General features: G+C 51.4%; 1 protein-coding gene across 2 annotated transcripts in view; it reads right to left on the minus strand.

The window, feature by feature from the left end:
- Positions 1-2597: 2597 nt before the first annotated feature.
- Cdcp2 (CUB domain containing protein 2) overlaps positions 2598-15372 on the minus strand; it is a 32986-nt gene continuing 20211 nt past the window's right edge. For both annotated transcript variants that reach the window (XM_050136166.1, XM_050136165.1), the window contains 5 exons: positions 13257-13604; positions 10141-10476; positions 8771-9124; positions 5899-6077; positions 2598-3942 (listed from right to left, as the gene is read on the minus strand). In XM_050136166.1, coding sequence (XP_049992123.1) covers positions 3616-3942; positions 5899-6077; positions 8771-9124; positions 10141-10476; positions 13257-13604 — 1544 coding nt within the window. In that variant the 3' untranslated portion in view covers positions 2598-3615. The remainder of the gene's footprint in view (positions 3943-5898; positions 6078-8770; positions 9125-10140; positions 10477-13256; positions 13605-15372) is intronic.

Here is a 15372-nt window from a genome sequence, read left to right on the forward strand (position 1 = left end):
CCCAGGGCTCAGATCCCTGGGCCAACTGGTTTACTCACAAGAAGCTGACACTGCTCTGAGTGCCATCTTGGTGCCTTACGCATCCTTCCAACTTACCTTTGCCTTTCTGACGTCACCGAGTATACGTCAGCCTCATCACCCAGCCCTCTTTCTGACTCCCAGACACGGCATGGACAGGGCCATGTCTCGGTTTCCAAAGACATTTTAGGTTGATCCTATGAAAACAGAGTAGGCGCAGGGTGACAGGAAGGGACAGCATCTTACATCAGTGACCAAGTACCACTGGAGCAGAGAAGACCTGAGGGACAGGACCAAGGATACGTCTGTGGAATCGCTCTCCTACGGGACTGGGGGTGATGGTCTTGGTCCTTGGAGAACAGCAGAGATGCGGGGAGACTAGGGAGACTGACTGGTGAGGGGAATAAAGGAAACGGGGGGGGGGGCTTGCTCCCTTGTAAGGCCCTGTCCAATCCTGAGGTTTGAAGACTTTTTGAGAAGCTCTTGCTCAGAGTCAGTCACCTGATCCTCAAAAGAATTCTATAAGGAGGATGTTTCTATCCTCATTCCACACAAGAGAAAAACAGGGCTCAGAGAGCCTAAACATCCACCCCATAGTCAGTCACCCTGAGCCAGGTAAAACCTGAAAGGGATCCATTGTCTGACCTGCAGTCTGAAGGGTGTTTTCCAAGACCAGCATGTCTGCTTGCCAAGGTCCCCTCTCATCTGTGACATCAACTCAAAGTTGATGTTCCTGCCTCGGCTAGACCCACAGTGTCCCACTTTCTGGACAGTGAGTGTGCAGGGCTGTGTGGTACCCATCCTGTCCCACTACTCCAGGGCTGGGCTTGGTGGCTAATAGATCATTTCAGCTCTTTAAATTCTAATAGGCACTGTTCCGCCATAAAGACTGTCATTTCCCACGGCTCACACGGATAATCACCATGCTGGTTGCCCCAAGAGCTGGGGAGGGCAGGCTGCAGGCATGTCTGTGAAGACAGAAGTCATCTCTCAGGCTCTGCCACCCAGGCCTTCCCCACCAGACACTGTCCTCACAGCTGAAGCGTGCTCTGCGGTCTGGGAGGCCCGGCTCGTGGCTTGTTCCCCCAGCTTAGGGAAGCAGCTCTTCCGTTAGCCAACCCCAGTGGATCATAACCGTCTCCTTGAGCATTTTCCCTTCCACAGCCTCAGGTCCCTTGACACGTGCCAGCAAGCAGCACACGGCCCACCATCCCAGGGGACAGCACTCCAGGGCCCCCTTGGAGAGTATCCAAGGGTGTGTCCAGACATACCAGACAGTGAAACTGCTGGTTATGGTTTTTTTCTTTTGTTGTTGTTGGCGGTGGTTGTTTTGTTTGTGTGTTTGTTTTCGTTTTTATTGTTTTGCTAACTTGTCACAAACTAGGATCTTCTGGGAAGAGGTAACTTTAATTGAGAAAATGCCTCCAATAGTCTGTCTTAAAGACATCTGTGTGACATTTTCTTGATTAATGATTGATGTGTGAGGGCCCAGTGTCACCACTGTCCACTGGGGGCAGTGTCACCCCTGGGCAGGTGATCCTACGTTGTGTAAGAAAGTAGGCTGAGAGATGGGCTGTGGAGCACACCTTTAATTCCAGCACTCAGGAGTTAGAGGCAGGCAGATCTCTATGTTTGAGGCCAACCTGGTCTACAGAATGAGTTCCAGGACAACCAGGGCTATGCAGAGAAACCCTGTTTCAAAAAAAAAAAAAAAAAAAAAAAAAAAACCAAAGACGAACAAAACCCAAAAACAAATGAAAAAAGAAACCAGGCTGAGCAAGCTATAAAGAGAGCAGGCCAGTGAGCAGGCTTCCTCCTTGGCATCTGCTTCAGGTCCTGCCTCCAGGTTCCTGTCCAGACTTCCCGTCATGGTGGACATAAACAAGCCCTTGTCTCCCCGAGTTGCTTTTGGTCACGGTGTTTTACCACAGCAATGGGACAGAAACCAAAACCTAGGGGCTATGACAATACACCAGGGCAAAGGTACTCAACTCGGAGACTGAGAGTGAGGTCGGGGGAGAGAAAGGCTGAGCTCAGATAATCCAGGATTAACTGAGGACTCCCCTAATTCATCATATCCACAGACCCTCCGCAAGAAGTGTAGAGCTTTTGGCCCAGACTTCCACAGTAAACAAGTTGAAGACCTTGGGCTGGAACGGAGCGGGACTCTCAGTGTCCAGGAGACTCTTCCTCCTCTGCTTACCTCTCTTCCCCCTCCAAGGGTTCTTTACTCTCTGCCTTTTTCTCGAGGTCCCAGCTGGTCTGCCCCTTCCTCCTCAGTTCTGCTTGGTCACCCTACACACATCTCGAGGGCAAGACTCACATCTGCCTGTGTGCTGGTAGGCTGCCTCCCTCACAGAGAGCAGAGTCTGGGGCCAAGTGCATGCCCCATGAGCTGCCGAATGAGCTGTGCTGTAATGGGGCTTCTGTCTTCTTAACCTGATCCCAGTGGTCAGCAGCTTGAGTTTGGAGACCCCAGCTCCTGTGCGAGGACTCCTCGAGTGATCGTTATGCAGTATAAAGGTGAGCAGGGACAAACACTAGGTTATAAATGTATCGTCTGTTTATTTTTCATTAACAAGATTGTTCCACTTCTTGCTATCAAGTAGAGCTCGGGAGAAGGGAGAAATAATAAATTTGCATAATAATCCTAGAGGTCCTCACAGGGAAGGGCAGGAAGTCCCCTTTAATCTGATGGAAACAGAGAAGCATCGAGTGGGTGGACTGGAGCAGCTCTGGGAGACTGGAGCAGCTGAGAGACTGGAGCAGCTGAGTGACTAGAGCACTCTAAGGGACTAGAGTTAAAAAACAAAAGTACAAGGGCTGCAGAGAGAGTTCGTCTGCTGAGCGAGGAAGAGCTGCTGACACGAACATCAGCGTGAGAATGGGGAACATGGGACTTCAGTCAGTGCCTTGGCCAAAGGTCAGAAGACATTCAAGCAAAAGTTCCAACATAAAAGCAACGCCTCCTCAGCTACAGCCTCACCCCTGAGCATGCTGTTCAGCTTACCTGTGTCCATAGGAACCGGATCCAGGAGGCCATTGCCACCTCCATGAGCTAGCATCCACTCGGATGCACAGGACCAGTCTTCAGTCGTCACATGGTGTGGCAAGGGCTGAAACAGCGGCACTAGCCGGAGCTTCAGCTCTCTTACCAGTTCCTGGAGGCTGAGCTGGAGTTCTTTAGACAGAGTCTTCACACAAGTCAATGCAAGAGAGAGGAAGCCCTGCACCGATACTAGACTTCCTGCTAATGAAGGTAGAGAGACTTAAAGGTGCTCGTAGTTGCGCCCTGAGTCGGGGAAGAACAGAATGAGTGTGTCTTATTCACGCTGCCGCCCGTGACCCCAACTATCCAAGCTCACAAGAGACACATACGGGAGCATGCTTTCCTGTAGCGGAATAGCCTTAAAATTAATAACATCACAACAACAATTACAACCGTCTCCAGAGCCCTTACCCACACAAACTGTTCTCAGAGCCCTGTGATGAGCAGGGAAGAGCAGCGATCCCTAGGAAACGGGGGCTCAGATGTCACCAACATGTCCACAGCCCCACCCTGCCCTGCTGTGGCTCCCCAAGCTGCTCTCTTCCTGCTTACAGCAGCATCAGGACCACAATGGCAATGATCATAAGGACTCCAGCCAGGATGCAGAGGCCCAGGAAGACGATGTCACTAGTGTCCTGGGCCACCACAGTCCCAGGTCTCTCCAGGACCTCTGCCTCGTCCCCGGATGGCGCCTCCTGAAGGTGCTCAGCAGTGGCGGCGTAGGGCCCGAGCCAGTGAGAGCCCGACAGCAAGTGGGCGGATGCCTCCTTGCGCCTCGGCTCACAGCGCACCTCGTACTCGTGGATGTCCTCGTGGCCGGCAGCAGAGAAATCGATGTACAGCACGCTGACGATCACGGAGGTGTTATTTCTTCTCTGCGGGGGTCACAGACACTTGTTCACACCCAAGGCGGCTGCGGCTCTCCCGGTTTCCTCTAAATATACACAGGCCTGATCCCATAGCTTAGCCACAGCTTCCTTGATACCTCATCTCTCAAAGGAGCAGAAGGGCCAGCAAGTTGGCTCAGTGGGTAAAGGAACTTGCGCCAAACCTGACAACCTGAATTAGACCACTGAAACCCAAATAGCAGGAGGAGAAAACTAACTCCCATAAGTTGTCCTCCCTCTCTCTCTCTCTCTCTCTCTCTCTCTCTCTCTCTCTCTCTCTCTCACACACACACACACACACACATGCTTAATTTAAAATAATTATAAAAGGAGGCTGAGAACTAGAAGGTTAAGCCCAGTGTTTCCAGAGAGGCACAGAAAGACGGGCCTTGATGTTGCTATTGCTTTGGCACTCACGCCTCAGTGACAGCGGCTCCTTACAGAGGTTGGACCTGCACTAAAGTGCCCAGCCTTTACCCTTCCAGGCAATGATTCTATGGTCTATGGCCCTACATTTTGGGACAGGGTAGAGTTCTGAAACTGAGTATTCATGAGTCGTTGGCTCTAGGACTTCATGATTTCATTTCATTTCATCTCTTCGTTTGAGAGTGAAGATGGGCATGTGTTTGTGTGTGTGAACATGTACATGTGTGTTTGTGTATTTGGAGGCCACAGGTCAACTCTAATTACATGCCCCAAGAATCACCCACCTTGTTTTTCAGAGACAAGGTCTCTCGCTGGAATGTGGGGCTCGAAGATTAGGCTGGATTGGCTGGCCAGTGAGCTCAGCAAATAAGCCAGTTTCTACCTCCCTGGCATAAACCACCATGCCTAGCTCTGACTGGTCTGGCCTAGCCTGGAACTTGCTATGTAAAGTTCAAAATCAGAGATCTACCTGCCTTTGACTCCCAAGTACTGGGATTAAAGATTTATGCTAGGCTGGAGAGATGGTTTAGTGGTTAAGACCCTGGGCTGCTCTTCCAGAGGTCCTGGGTTCAATTTCCAGCAACCACATGGCAGCTCACAACCATCTCTAAATGGACCTGATGCCCTCCTCTGGCACTCAGGCAAACCTTCATACAGAGCGCTCATATATAAAAAATGTATATAAATAAATAAAGGTGTGTGCCACCACACCCATCTTTAAGGGTTTCTGTTTGTTTTTTAATAAGCTTAGATCTGGGGATAAAACTCATGTCTTCACACTTGCATGACTAGCACATTACCGACGGAGACATCTCCCCAGCCTTCTAGAACTTTGTCTCCCTCATCCCATAACCACGCAATGTGGCTGTGTCCCAAGAGAATCCCTAGGGGCTTCAGGGCATGAAGCAGAGGTGAGAGCAGACTATTCTGGCCGCCAGACGCCCCTTGACCTCCTTCTACTGCTTAAAGGAAGTGGCTTTCTGGAAGCTGGGAAGGTAGAGCAGAGGACTGTGGGGGCCAGAAGCAAGTAGCAAGGCATGGGCATCGGGCCAAAACAGACTGCAAATCCCCAGGGTGCACTGCCCAGGGACTCCCTCAGACCCCACCCACCCACCCTGGCCTGAGTTCACAGCCTCCAGCACCCAAGGAGAGCAGAAAAATCTCATTGGTAAGCAGTCTTTGGAGGGAGGTGGCTCTATACTTGAAAGGCTCATTTGTTTGTGGAGCTCAGAGATGTTCTGGGGTCACCAGGTTGGGGAGGATGAGCAGGAAGTGTGCAGGGGAGTGGTTGTGTATATTAAAGGAATCAAGGCTCCCATTCCCGTGGGGAGGCTCTCAAAGGGAGGATCAGGGAGGAAATTTAGGGTTGTTCACCACTGGGGTCTTTTGAAAGGATGCCAGTAAGCCTGCATCGGGACCTGGGTGCACCACTGAAGCCAGGAGAGAATCTGAGGGTAGCAGGTGCCCTTCAGTAAGGCTCAGAGCCCATCTCTTACAGCTCCCCTTCCCTGCCCCTACCTGAGACTCAGTACCGCAGGTGTCAAAGCGGGCCTGGATCCGGAAGTTGCTACCAACTTCCTGGGCTGCACAGCTCCGGCTGCCCAGGTAGACCTTGGTCCGCTCCAGTGGGGCCAGTGCCTGGGCAGAGATCAGGATCTGGAAGTCTGTGCGGGAACAGCTCACATTCATGGGTACCACTGGAACAGAAGGGAGGAGCCTGAGATCTTAGGCCTGCAGTCAGACCCATCATCCCCAAGCCTTCCTGAAGGATAGCAGACTTGGAACAGAAGCTCAGAGTAGGGAAGGTATTTACAGCATCCTACAGGGCTGAGACGGGATATTCACATGCATTGTTCCACCACACCATTGGGTCTGTGAGTGCTTAGGGCATGTGGTGTGCCCGTGTCTCTGTGTCCTCCGAGGCCGGCATAGAGCTTGGCAGACCAAGGGAATGTTGAATGAATGGATGAATGAACGATCGAGCATGCGAGTGAGTGGAGACTAATTCTTCACATTAGAAGTGACTGCTCATCACAGCCAGATGCCCAGCAGTGTGTCCCGTCATCCATCGGCCCGTCATTACGGATGGCCTGCTCTGTGCACACACACAGACATGAAAGAGCCAGCCACCCCACTGCTTGTGCAGGGCAATATATGTGTGAAACACCGGAGTGCTATGAAGGACCATCAAGCGAAGACAGAAGACGGTAGCTTTGAAGGATGCGGGGAGGGGAGCCCTGTTGCCCCTCCCTGCGATGGCCCGAGAAGTTGGGTCACTTCTGTTTTGGAACAAATCCCTGAGAGGAGAAGAAACTGCTTGTTGGTGGCTGAGTTGGGACTTCAGACTTGGGGGGCAGGATTCCCTACTTCTCAGTCTGTTTTTTACTGTCAGTCAGCTCCCAGCATGCTCTGTGCTGTGCAAGAGTGTGATTCTCAGTGTCTGGGACTTCGGGGGCAAGGGTGCATGCAGGGGCGTGTGCAAGGAAGAGGCGGGTGGGGGTTGGTAGCTAGCTGGAAGGAAAAGGAAACCTGGCAGGCAGAGCCCTGGATCCCTCAGCCCTCCCTGGGCAACGTCTCAGACATATTTCAACCTCGGGTGTCTGGGCAGGCGGGGATTTATGGGTCCGCTGTCTCCCACGATGATCTCGGCGGCGCTGAACTGTGTGTCACCCCTGATTGATGCCGAGGCTGCCCTCCCTGTGGAGAGGCTGCCGATAGCCTGGGCCCCATCTGGTGCTGGTCCAGTGTGAGTGCCCTGTCTGACCCTAGGCTCCCACAGGGACCTGTGTGGGGAGCACAGAAGGCCCTGGAACAGGAGCCAGGATGACAGCTGCCCCCTCCTCCTCTCTAGAGATGTTGCAAGAAGAGACTGTCTAGATCACTTAGCCCTGCCCAGGCCGGGCCTGAGAGCCAGGCTCTCAGAGGCAAACTGGACCCTAAAGACCCTTCAATCCATCCAGGTCCTTGATGTCCAGGCGGGAAAACCAGGATCTGGAGACCAAAAGGGAGCTCCAGGTCACTGGACAGAGTATAGATAGCACCTGGCTCACAATATTCTCTTTGTCCACGAAGAATCAGAGATAGTACCAAGAGTCACAACTGTCCTTCCCACAGGGACAGGGCACTGTCTGAGCCCAGCAGGGTGGTTTTGTGCAAGTCTCTAGAAGCTATCAGCTCGCAGCAGCTGGTTCCCACTCTGCTACCAGGGCCCCAGCTCCTCTGCCGCTGGGGATGAGGAAAGCAACTCCTTTCACTGCTGAACAGGCCTAGGCATGTGAGGGAAAGATAGCCTCAGAACCAGACATACTTGCCGCCCTCACTCTTCGCCTGACTCTGGGCTCACCAGTCCTGTATGACTGAGTCCCTGTTACAAAAGTTAGAAAAGCTAAAGAAGCCTCAATGCCAGCTTCCCCAGCCACCTCTGCAGCAAAAGCGTGGCCATGTGACTGATTTAAAAACAACGTGACCAGGGTGATTGCTCTTTGGGCTTTCAAGGGAGGGGGACTAGGTTGGGGGAGAGGGGAGGGAAATGGGAGGCGGTGGCGGGGAAGAGACAGAAATCTTAAATAAATAAATAAATAAATAAACAAACAAACAACGTGACCCAAGACAAAGCATTGGGAGAGCTTTGAAAATGTTTTGGCTTGCCCGGCCTTTAATCCCAGCAGAGGGAGGCAGATTTCTGAGTTCGAGGCCAGCCTAGTCCACAGAGTGAGTTCCAGGACAGCCAGGGCTACACAGAGAAACCCTGTCTTGAAATTTGCCCTCTCCCAAAAAATGCTTTGGCTTTCTGGATAATGGGATTTTTTTTTTTTTTTTTTTTTTTTTTTTTTTTTTTTTTTTTTTTTTTGTGACTAGCACCTCTCCTCTTCCAGCCTTAAACATGGACTTGATGCCTGAGTTTTGTGGCAATTATGTGGCAAACCCAAGTCTGAGTATCTCAGAGGTGCCATTAGGACATTCTGAGTCCCTGGACCCAAACAACAGTTGGCTGATTAGCTTCTGCTAAGTGAAGATACATATTTGCCCTCTGTCTAGTCAGCAGTTCTAAATGACATGGGCAGGGCTGGTGGCATCTCAGTGTGTCACCTAATGCTGACCATTGATAACTTGACATGTTTTGTGCATCAACCCGGGAAACCAGGTCAAACATCCGAGAGACATGGAACCCATAGGAAAAGGAGCCAGGTGGGGAAGAATTAAGAATCATGGAGACAGAAGCTATGAAAAGAGGGTGGAAATAAGTGAGGGCCACAGCTGAGTGGCCTCAAAGGTCCTCAGAGCAGGCACCTGAGTAGGGCCCGGAGAACACCATAGAGGGGCTGTGTGACCGTGAAACAGGAAGGAGGCTGTGGGGTTCCCCAACACCCACACTCTTAACTCAGCTGACCTCCAATGTAGGCCACAGAGAAGCCCCTGCCGGAGGTGCTGCGGTCCGTGTGCAGCAGAAGCAGGAGCTGGTTGTGATGAGAGGTGACGGGAGGTGGCAGGTGATGGCCACACCATTTCCCCAGCAGCTGTGCGTCCTCGCTGGCCCCATCGAAGGCTGCCAGATGGTCAAAGTCACAGGTTCTGGTCAGGCTGTTGGGTTCCTCCAAGCCCAGGTCCAGGATGAAGATCTTGACGCGGTAGCCTGGGGGCAGGCGGATGGTCCAGTGGCAGCGGATATTGTTGGGGTAGGAGCCAGGGTACTGCGGGCTGGAGAAGTTTCCACGCACAGCTGTGAATACCTCCTGGCATTCTCCTGGGGAGGAGGAAGCAAGATTCGCTCACACACAAAAATGACCAACAGCTAAAGTCTGGGTCTGCGGCCTGAGGTGCCACTGGGAGGCGGTAGAACCTTCAGGATGTGGGGGACCTACTGGAAGAAGTTGGCTCACTGAGAGGATGCCCTCAAAGCGGGCGCTGGGGCTCTGGGGCTCTGGTCCCTTCCCTTTTTCTGGCTCTGCTTCCTGGCTGTCGAGGAAGCAGCTTTTGTTCCCCTCTTTGCTCCCTCCTGACAGGCCTCTGGAACTGCAAGCCATGGTGGACCTTGTCTGTCTCAGGTACAGAGAGCTAACATTCTGTCAACACACCAGCCTCGCGCTCAGTCAGCCAGCACCCCTCTGCGCCTCTGCACACAACGCCCATGCCTCTTGGCTGGCTTCATCAGGGCTCTGCTCAGTTCCTCCTCCAGGAAGTCCCCCGGTTAGCACTCATGATGGTGGCTCATCACTGTGCTGCCCATCGGAATTCTCTGAGCATGTTCACCCTTCTGTACACACGTCATGTGAGCACGTGGTACGTGTATGTAGTACACGAGAACAAGGAGCTAGCTCACCACCAGGCAGGGAGGGGACAAAAGTGAGAGGTGGTGGATAAGAATATGGAGGAATTCTCCTCGGTGGCGAGGCTCGCAACCTTCCTTACGCTGCAACCCCTTTAAAAAAGTCGTTCCTCATGTTGTGGTGACCCCCCAACCATAACTATTTTCATTTACTTCATAATTATAATTTTGCTACTGTTATGGATTGTAATGTAAACATCGGATATGCAGGTTATCTAATGTGTAACTCTCGTGAAAGCGTTGGTCAACCCCCAGTGGGGGGTCGTGACCCACAGGTTGAGAACCACTGCTCTGAAGAGTTTAGAAGGGATTGATCTCGTCTGAGCAAGGCAGAAAATCCAAGCCCCAGTGACACAGAAAGCCTTAACTGAATTCTCAAATGAAACAGTAGACAGGGGTCCACAGGCACAGGTGCTGGCGTCGGCTCCTCCTACCTGAGAAGTAGTGAGCCTTGAAGCCCCGGCCTCCAATGTTGAAGTCAGATTTGAAGACCACCTGCAACTCATGGCCCAGGGACACAAGGGTAGGGGGTCTGGTGCGGCCACAGTAGTGGTGCCCACGGGCAGGGCCAGGAGCGCCAAGCACAGCCACGTAGTCGTACGTGCATCCGTCGCTGCCCTCCACCTGGAAGTCCATGAACACCAACTTGACAGCGGCGGGGCCCGAGGCCCGGATCAGCCAATGGCACTCCACGTTGTTGGGGTAGTTGTTGGGGTATTCGGGGCTGCTGAGGACCCCCGACAGGCCAGTCAGGACACCACCACACACATCTGCAAGGGAGATCATTTGAGGCTGACCTCCTCCCAGGGAACCAGACACCCAAAATGCGTCTCCACAAACATCCATGCCTGGCAGGCACAGACCTGCACCCCGACCCATGTGGCATCCACTTTTTACAGTGGGAGGTCAGGTAACTTAACCTAGAGGCCTGAGTTCATCCAGGTAGGCCCAGAGATAAAAACCAGAGTGCAAAGGGGTTTATCTGAAGGACATCAGAGGGTGAGATGAAAAGGTGAAATGGGCCTAAGGGGGCTGCTGAACCCCACTAGGGAATTCTAGTAAAGCAGCCACCTGAGTTCTATCACCCGAGGAGCGAAGGTGACAGGGAGTTATATGACTATATATATAGTCGTATAACTATATTACTATATATACTATATATTTCTATACTATATATATATACACTATATATATATATATACACACACTATGTGGTAGCTCAGAGGAAAATGCTTGCCATAGGCCCAGGTATTTGAATACTTTGTCGCCAGCTGGTAGAACTGCTGGGAAGGATTAGGAGGTGTGGCCTTGTTGAAGGAAGTGCATCTCTTGGGGCGGGCTTTGAGGTTTCAAAAGCCCATGTTATGACCAGTTAGCTATGTCTCTGCCTTAAACTAGAGATCAAGAGGTAAGTTCTCAGCTACTACCCCAGTGGCATGTGTGCCTGTCTGCTGCCATGCTCCCCGCCACGGTGGTCATGGACTCTCACCCACTGCAGCAGTGAGCCCTAAATAGACATCTTGGTCATGGTGTTCTGTCCCAGCAAAAGAGAAGTGTTGGGGGAAACCAGAAAGAGTCTCGGTGGGAGACCACAGACACCAGCGGAGCCCTCAAACAGACACGTGGAGATTGGCAGGACAAACCCAAAGTGACAAGAGCCAAGAGAGCTGCACTTGTGTGGCAGGAGCGTGGCACGGGGCAGCTAAGGCTTGACTTCCTGGCTCAGGACTGCTTTCTCAGCTGCGTGATCTTAGGCAATCGCATTCCCTCTCTGGCCTTCAGACTTCCCGAGAAACGAGATGATAGGTAGAGATAATCTGAGCTATCCCATCAATTAATACCAACACTGGAGCAGGCATATGCTTCGGACTTCACTCTTATGCTGGGCACACGTGTGGTGTGTGTGTTTACATGTCTGTGTGATGTTCGTGCCCATGCAGGTGTCTTATGTCAGAGGTTGGAAAAGGACATCAGACGTCCTGCTCTCTTGCTCTCTGCACTGTCTCTGAGACAGGATCTCTCTCCCTGAAGTTTGCTCATTTTCATCCAGGTTAGCTAGATGGCCAGCAAGCCCCAGCACCAGGGTCCCAGGTGCCCATGGCCGTGCCTGGCATCTCCTGTGGATGCTGGGGATCCAAGAGATGGCATACAGAGCACTCTCCCCAGCCCCGCTATCTTTTAGTACAATAAAAGACAGGACCCAAAGTTACATATCTTATACATAATTTAGCCCAGTGGAGACCGTCGATACCCACTGTTATATATTTCCCTGTTTTTCAGTGGTTGGCTTCTTACGAGTCAGTGCTGGAAATGTGAGCTTGGGGCCAGGGCAACAGCTCGGCTATTAAAGTGTTTGCTGAGCAAGCGTAAGGACCGAGATTTATCCTCAGCATTACCACAGAAGTCGGGCATGGCAGCTCACGCTTATGATCTTAGGGCAAGGGAGGTGGAGGCAATCTCTGGAGCTCGCCTGCCAAATGCCCTTCTAGCCTAATTGGAGAGCACCAGGTCTCAGCGAGGCAGCTCCCGAGGAACACCTGAGGTTGACTTCTGGCTGACACCCACGCACCCACATACGCACCCACACACACACACACATGCGTGCAAACACATTTATATGCACACAAATGTGAACTTGTGAAATACATGCATATCATTAAAATACCACCTTTATCTTTTTAGATATCAAAAACTAAGAAGATGGCACTGCCTGCTATCAGCTATTTCTTGTTTGCGAAAATGTTGGAAAGCATTGCCTGTGACATCAGGACACCTTTGATACCTTAGAGTCCTAAAACTCCCAGGCCTACGATCTCCATGTGCTAGTCAGATGAGCCCCTCGTTCCTGTGTCTTAATACAGTACAGTTCCGTGCTTCTAAATCCAGCAGGAGCTGCCAGCCTTCCTGAGCCCTACGGTTGCAGGGAGTAGACTTGTGGACATGGGCATTTGTGGCTGTCCTGCTTGGGCTGACATAGAGACATCTGATATTGTCCTGGGGAGAAAGGAGGACTTTTGGGTCTGTACACAGGAGCTCAAAGATAGGAGGAAGGAGGCATGAAGAAAGGGGAGGACCGGAGCTCCACCTGGGTGGCAGGAGACAGGCCTGCTTGGAGGAGTCAGGGATTAAGGAGGATTGGTAAGGGCTGCATGCAGGGAAAGACCCTAAGAAGAGGAACCACGGGTTCTAAAAGCTCTTGTTCCTGATGCCCTGGACCCAGGCAAGGGAAGAAGGCAGAAGTCACAGGACTTCAACAGCAGGGACAGCTGGGATCCTCCTGCAGCATGATGTTGGCAGAGGAGAGTGGCAAGCCTCCTTTCAGGGAACAGCAAGCTGCAGGGGGGCGGGGGGACCCAGCAGTCATGGAGAAGGAAGGAAAGAATCTTAAGGGCAGCAGGTAGTAGTTTCTGGGGAGGTCATGGGTGTGAAGAAGCCACCTTTGCCCCTGTAGGCAGTGCTAAGATGCTACCTGCTCACCTCCCTTGTGTCCTGTCCTTCCCCCCCCTCCCGCAGCCACTGGGGCCAACCTTCCTGCCGAGGGCCTCCTGACCTTTCTGGTAGCCTGCAGAAAAGCCTCGGCTGGCCACATGCTTGTCCGAGTGGAAGACGACAGACATGACGTGCCACGAGGAGGTGAAGGGTGGTGGGGGCACCTGGCCACAGAACCTGCCCAGGAGATTGCCCTTGTCTCCAGATGCCCCGTTGTAGATCTCTAGGAAGTCAAATCCACAGGTGTCATGGTACTCCAGGTCAAAGGCGTGGAAGGTGAGCAGCACCGAGGACCCCTCGGCCACCACGATCAGCCAGCTGCACTCTGTGTTGTAAGGATACAGGCTTGGGAAGTTCGGGCTGGAGAAGTTCCCAGATGGTGCCGAGAGTACACCCCCACACTTGACACCTGAGGCAAGAGAAAAGGATGGTTTAGAGTCGACTCTGGGGCCTTGGATACAAAGGCAAGTCTGGGACCTTGAGGGTGAATAGGAAGCAGGACAGGGTCCCAATCACTCTGGAGGTGTGTCTGTGCTCTCTCAGGCACCCCCATTTCTTTCAGATACTGGGGAAGCATTCTTCTAGTCTGTCAATAAGCACTGTTGGAGTCCCGGGCAGTGCTCTTAGATGCTGGGAGGACAGCAGGGATAAAGACCTTGCTCTCAGGCATGCGTGTGCTGGTGGAGAAAGAATAAACACAAACAAAGCATGGAACAGACAGGAGAGCAGTGAGTTCTGAGGAGAAAGAGAAGGCAGGTGAAGCCAGGCGTGGTGGCGCACACCTTCAACCCCAGCATAGGAAAGAAGAGGCACTGGGATCTCTTCGAGTTCAAAAACAGCCTGGTCTATAGCGTAAGTTCCAGGCCAGCCAGGGCTAGGTAGAGAGACTCTGTCTCGAAAATAAATAAACATTAATAGAGCCAGCTGATAGTGGCGCAAACCTTTAATCTCAGCACTCAGGAGGCAGAGGCAGTTGGGTCTCTCTGAGTTCAAGCCCAGCCTGGTCTACAAAGCAAGTTTCAGGATTCAGGACTACACAGGGAAACCCTGTCTCAAAAAATCAAAAATAAACAAACTAACCAAAAAGGTAAATAAATAGAAAAAAATAAATAATTTAAAAGGAAACAACAAAAAGAAATTAGGAAACCAGAATTTGGCCACCTTTAACGGAATACTAGGCTAGAAGCATCTGTAATGTCTGTTCAGTCACCAAGGAAAAAGCTGTTAAGAGGGAAAACCCAGGTCAGCCATTCAGGTGTTTTCTGTGAAGTTCACTCAACGACGCTAAGCTTTTGGAGGAAAAAAAAAAGGGTAAGAGTAGCCTCAGATCAGCCTCAAACTTGTAATCCTGTTGCCCTCAAACTTGTAATCCTTCTGCCTCAGAATGCAGAATGCTGAGATTACAGATGCGTGCCGCTACATCTGGTTCAAGCCTTTGAAAAACATAAAAAGGCACAGCCTGATACAGTAGCACACACCTGTAGGAGCAGTACTCTGGAGGCTGAGGCAGGAAGAGGATTGTAAGTTTTAGGCAAGCCTGGGTTACAAGGCAAGACCACGATTCAGAGTAATAAAAACAACCATCAACACTACAGTAGCCACAGCAACAGGGCTGACAGAGGTCAGAGGGAGACAAAGAAGGTGGGTGTGGAGTAATCAGGATGCAGCGTATATGTGTATGAAAATGCCAAAGAACAAATTCAATAAATAAAAGATAAGCCAAGAGGGAACCTTATATTGTAGAATGCTATACAATTTGAAGTGCATACACATCCCTTGCGGAATCTTTTTTTTTTTTTTTAAGGTAAGGTCTTAGCTATATAGCCCAGGCTAGCCTTGAATTGCAGATCTTCTTACCTCAGCCTTCTAGGTACTAGGATGAAAAGTGTGTGCACATGTGTGTGTATGTGTGTGCACATGTGTGTGTGCACGTGTATGTGTGTGTGTACTCCTGGACTCAAGAGGTCTTTCTGCCTTAGCCTCCCCAGTATCTAGGACTATAAACATGTACCACTGTTCCCCACATTAAAAAGGAAACAATCTAACAAAGATGTTTGTTAGATTGTTTTGAGCCTTTCAATGTTTTGGTCTTTCTATGTGTTATGGTCTTTCTGGCTGACGTGGAACTCACTAGTAGACCAGTCTGGACTCCAATTTTCTTGGATCCTCTCACACTG

Source organism: Alexandromys fortis, unplaced genomic scaffold (assembly GCF_014885135.2).
Source record: "Alexandromys fortis isolate MF-2015 unplaced genomic scaffold, M_Fortis_MF-2015_v1.1 scaffold_13, whole genome shotgun sequence".
In the NCBI taxonomy this organism is placed as follows: Eukaryota; Metazoa; Chordata; class Mammalia; order Rodentia; family Cricetidae; genus Alexandromys; species Alexandromys fortis.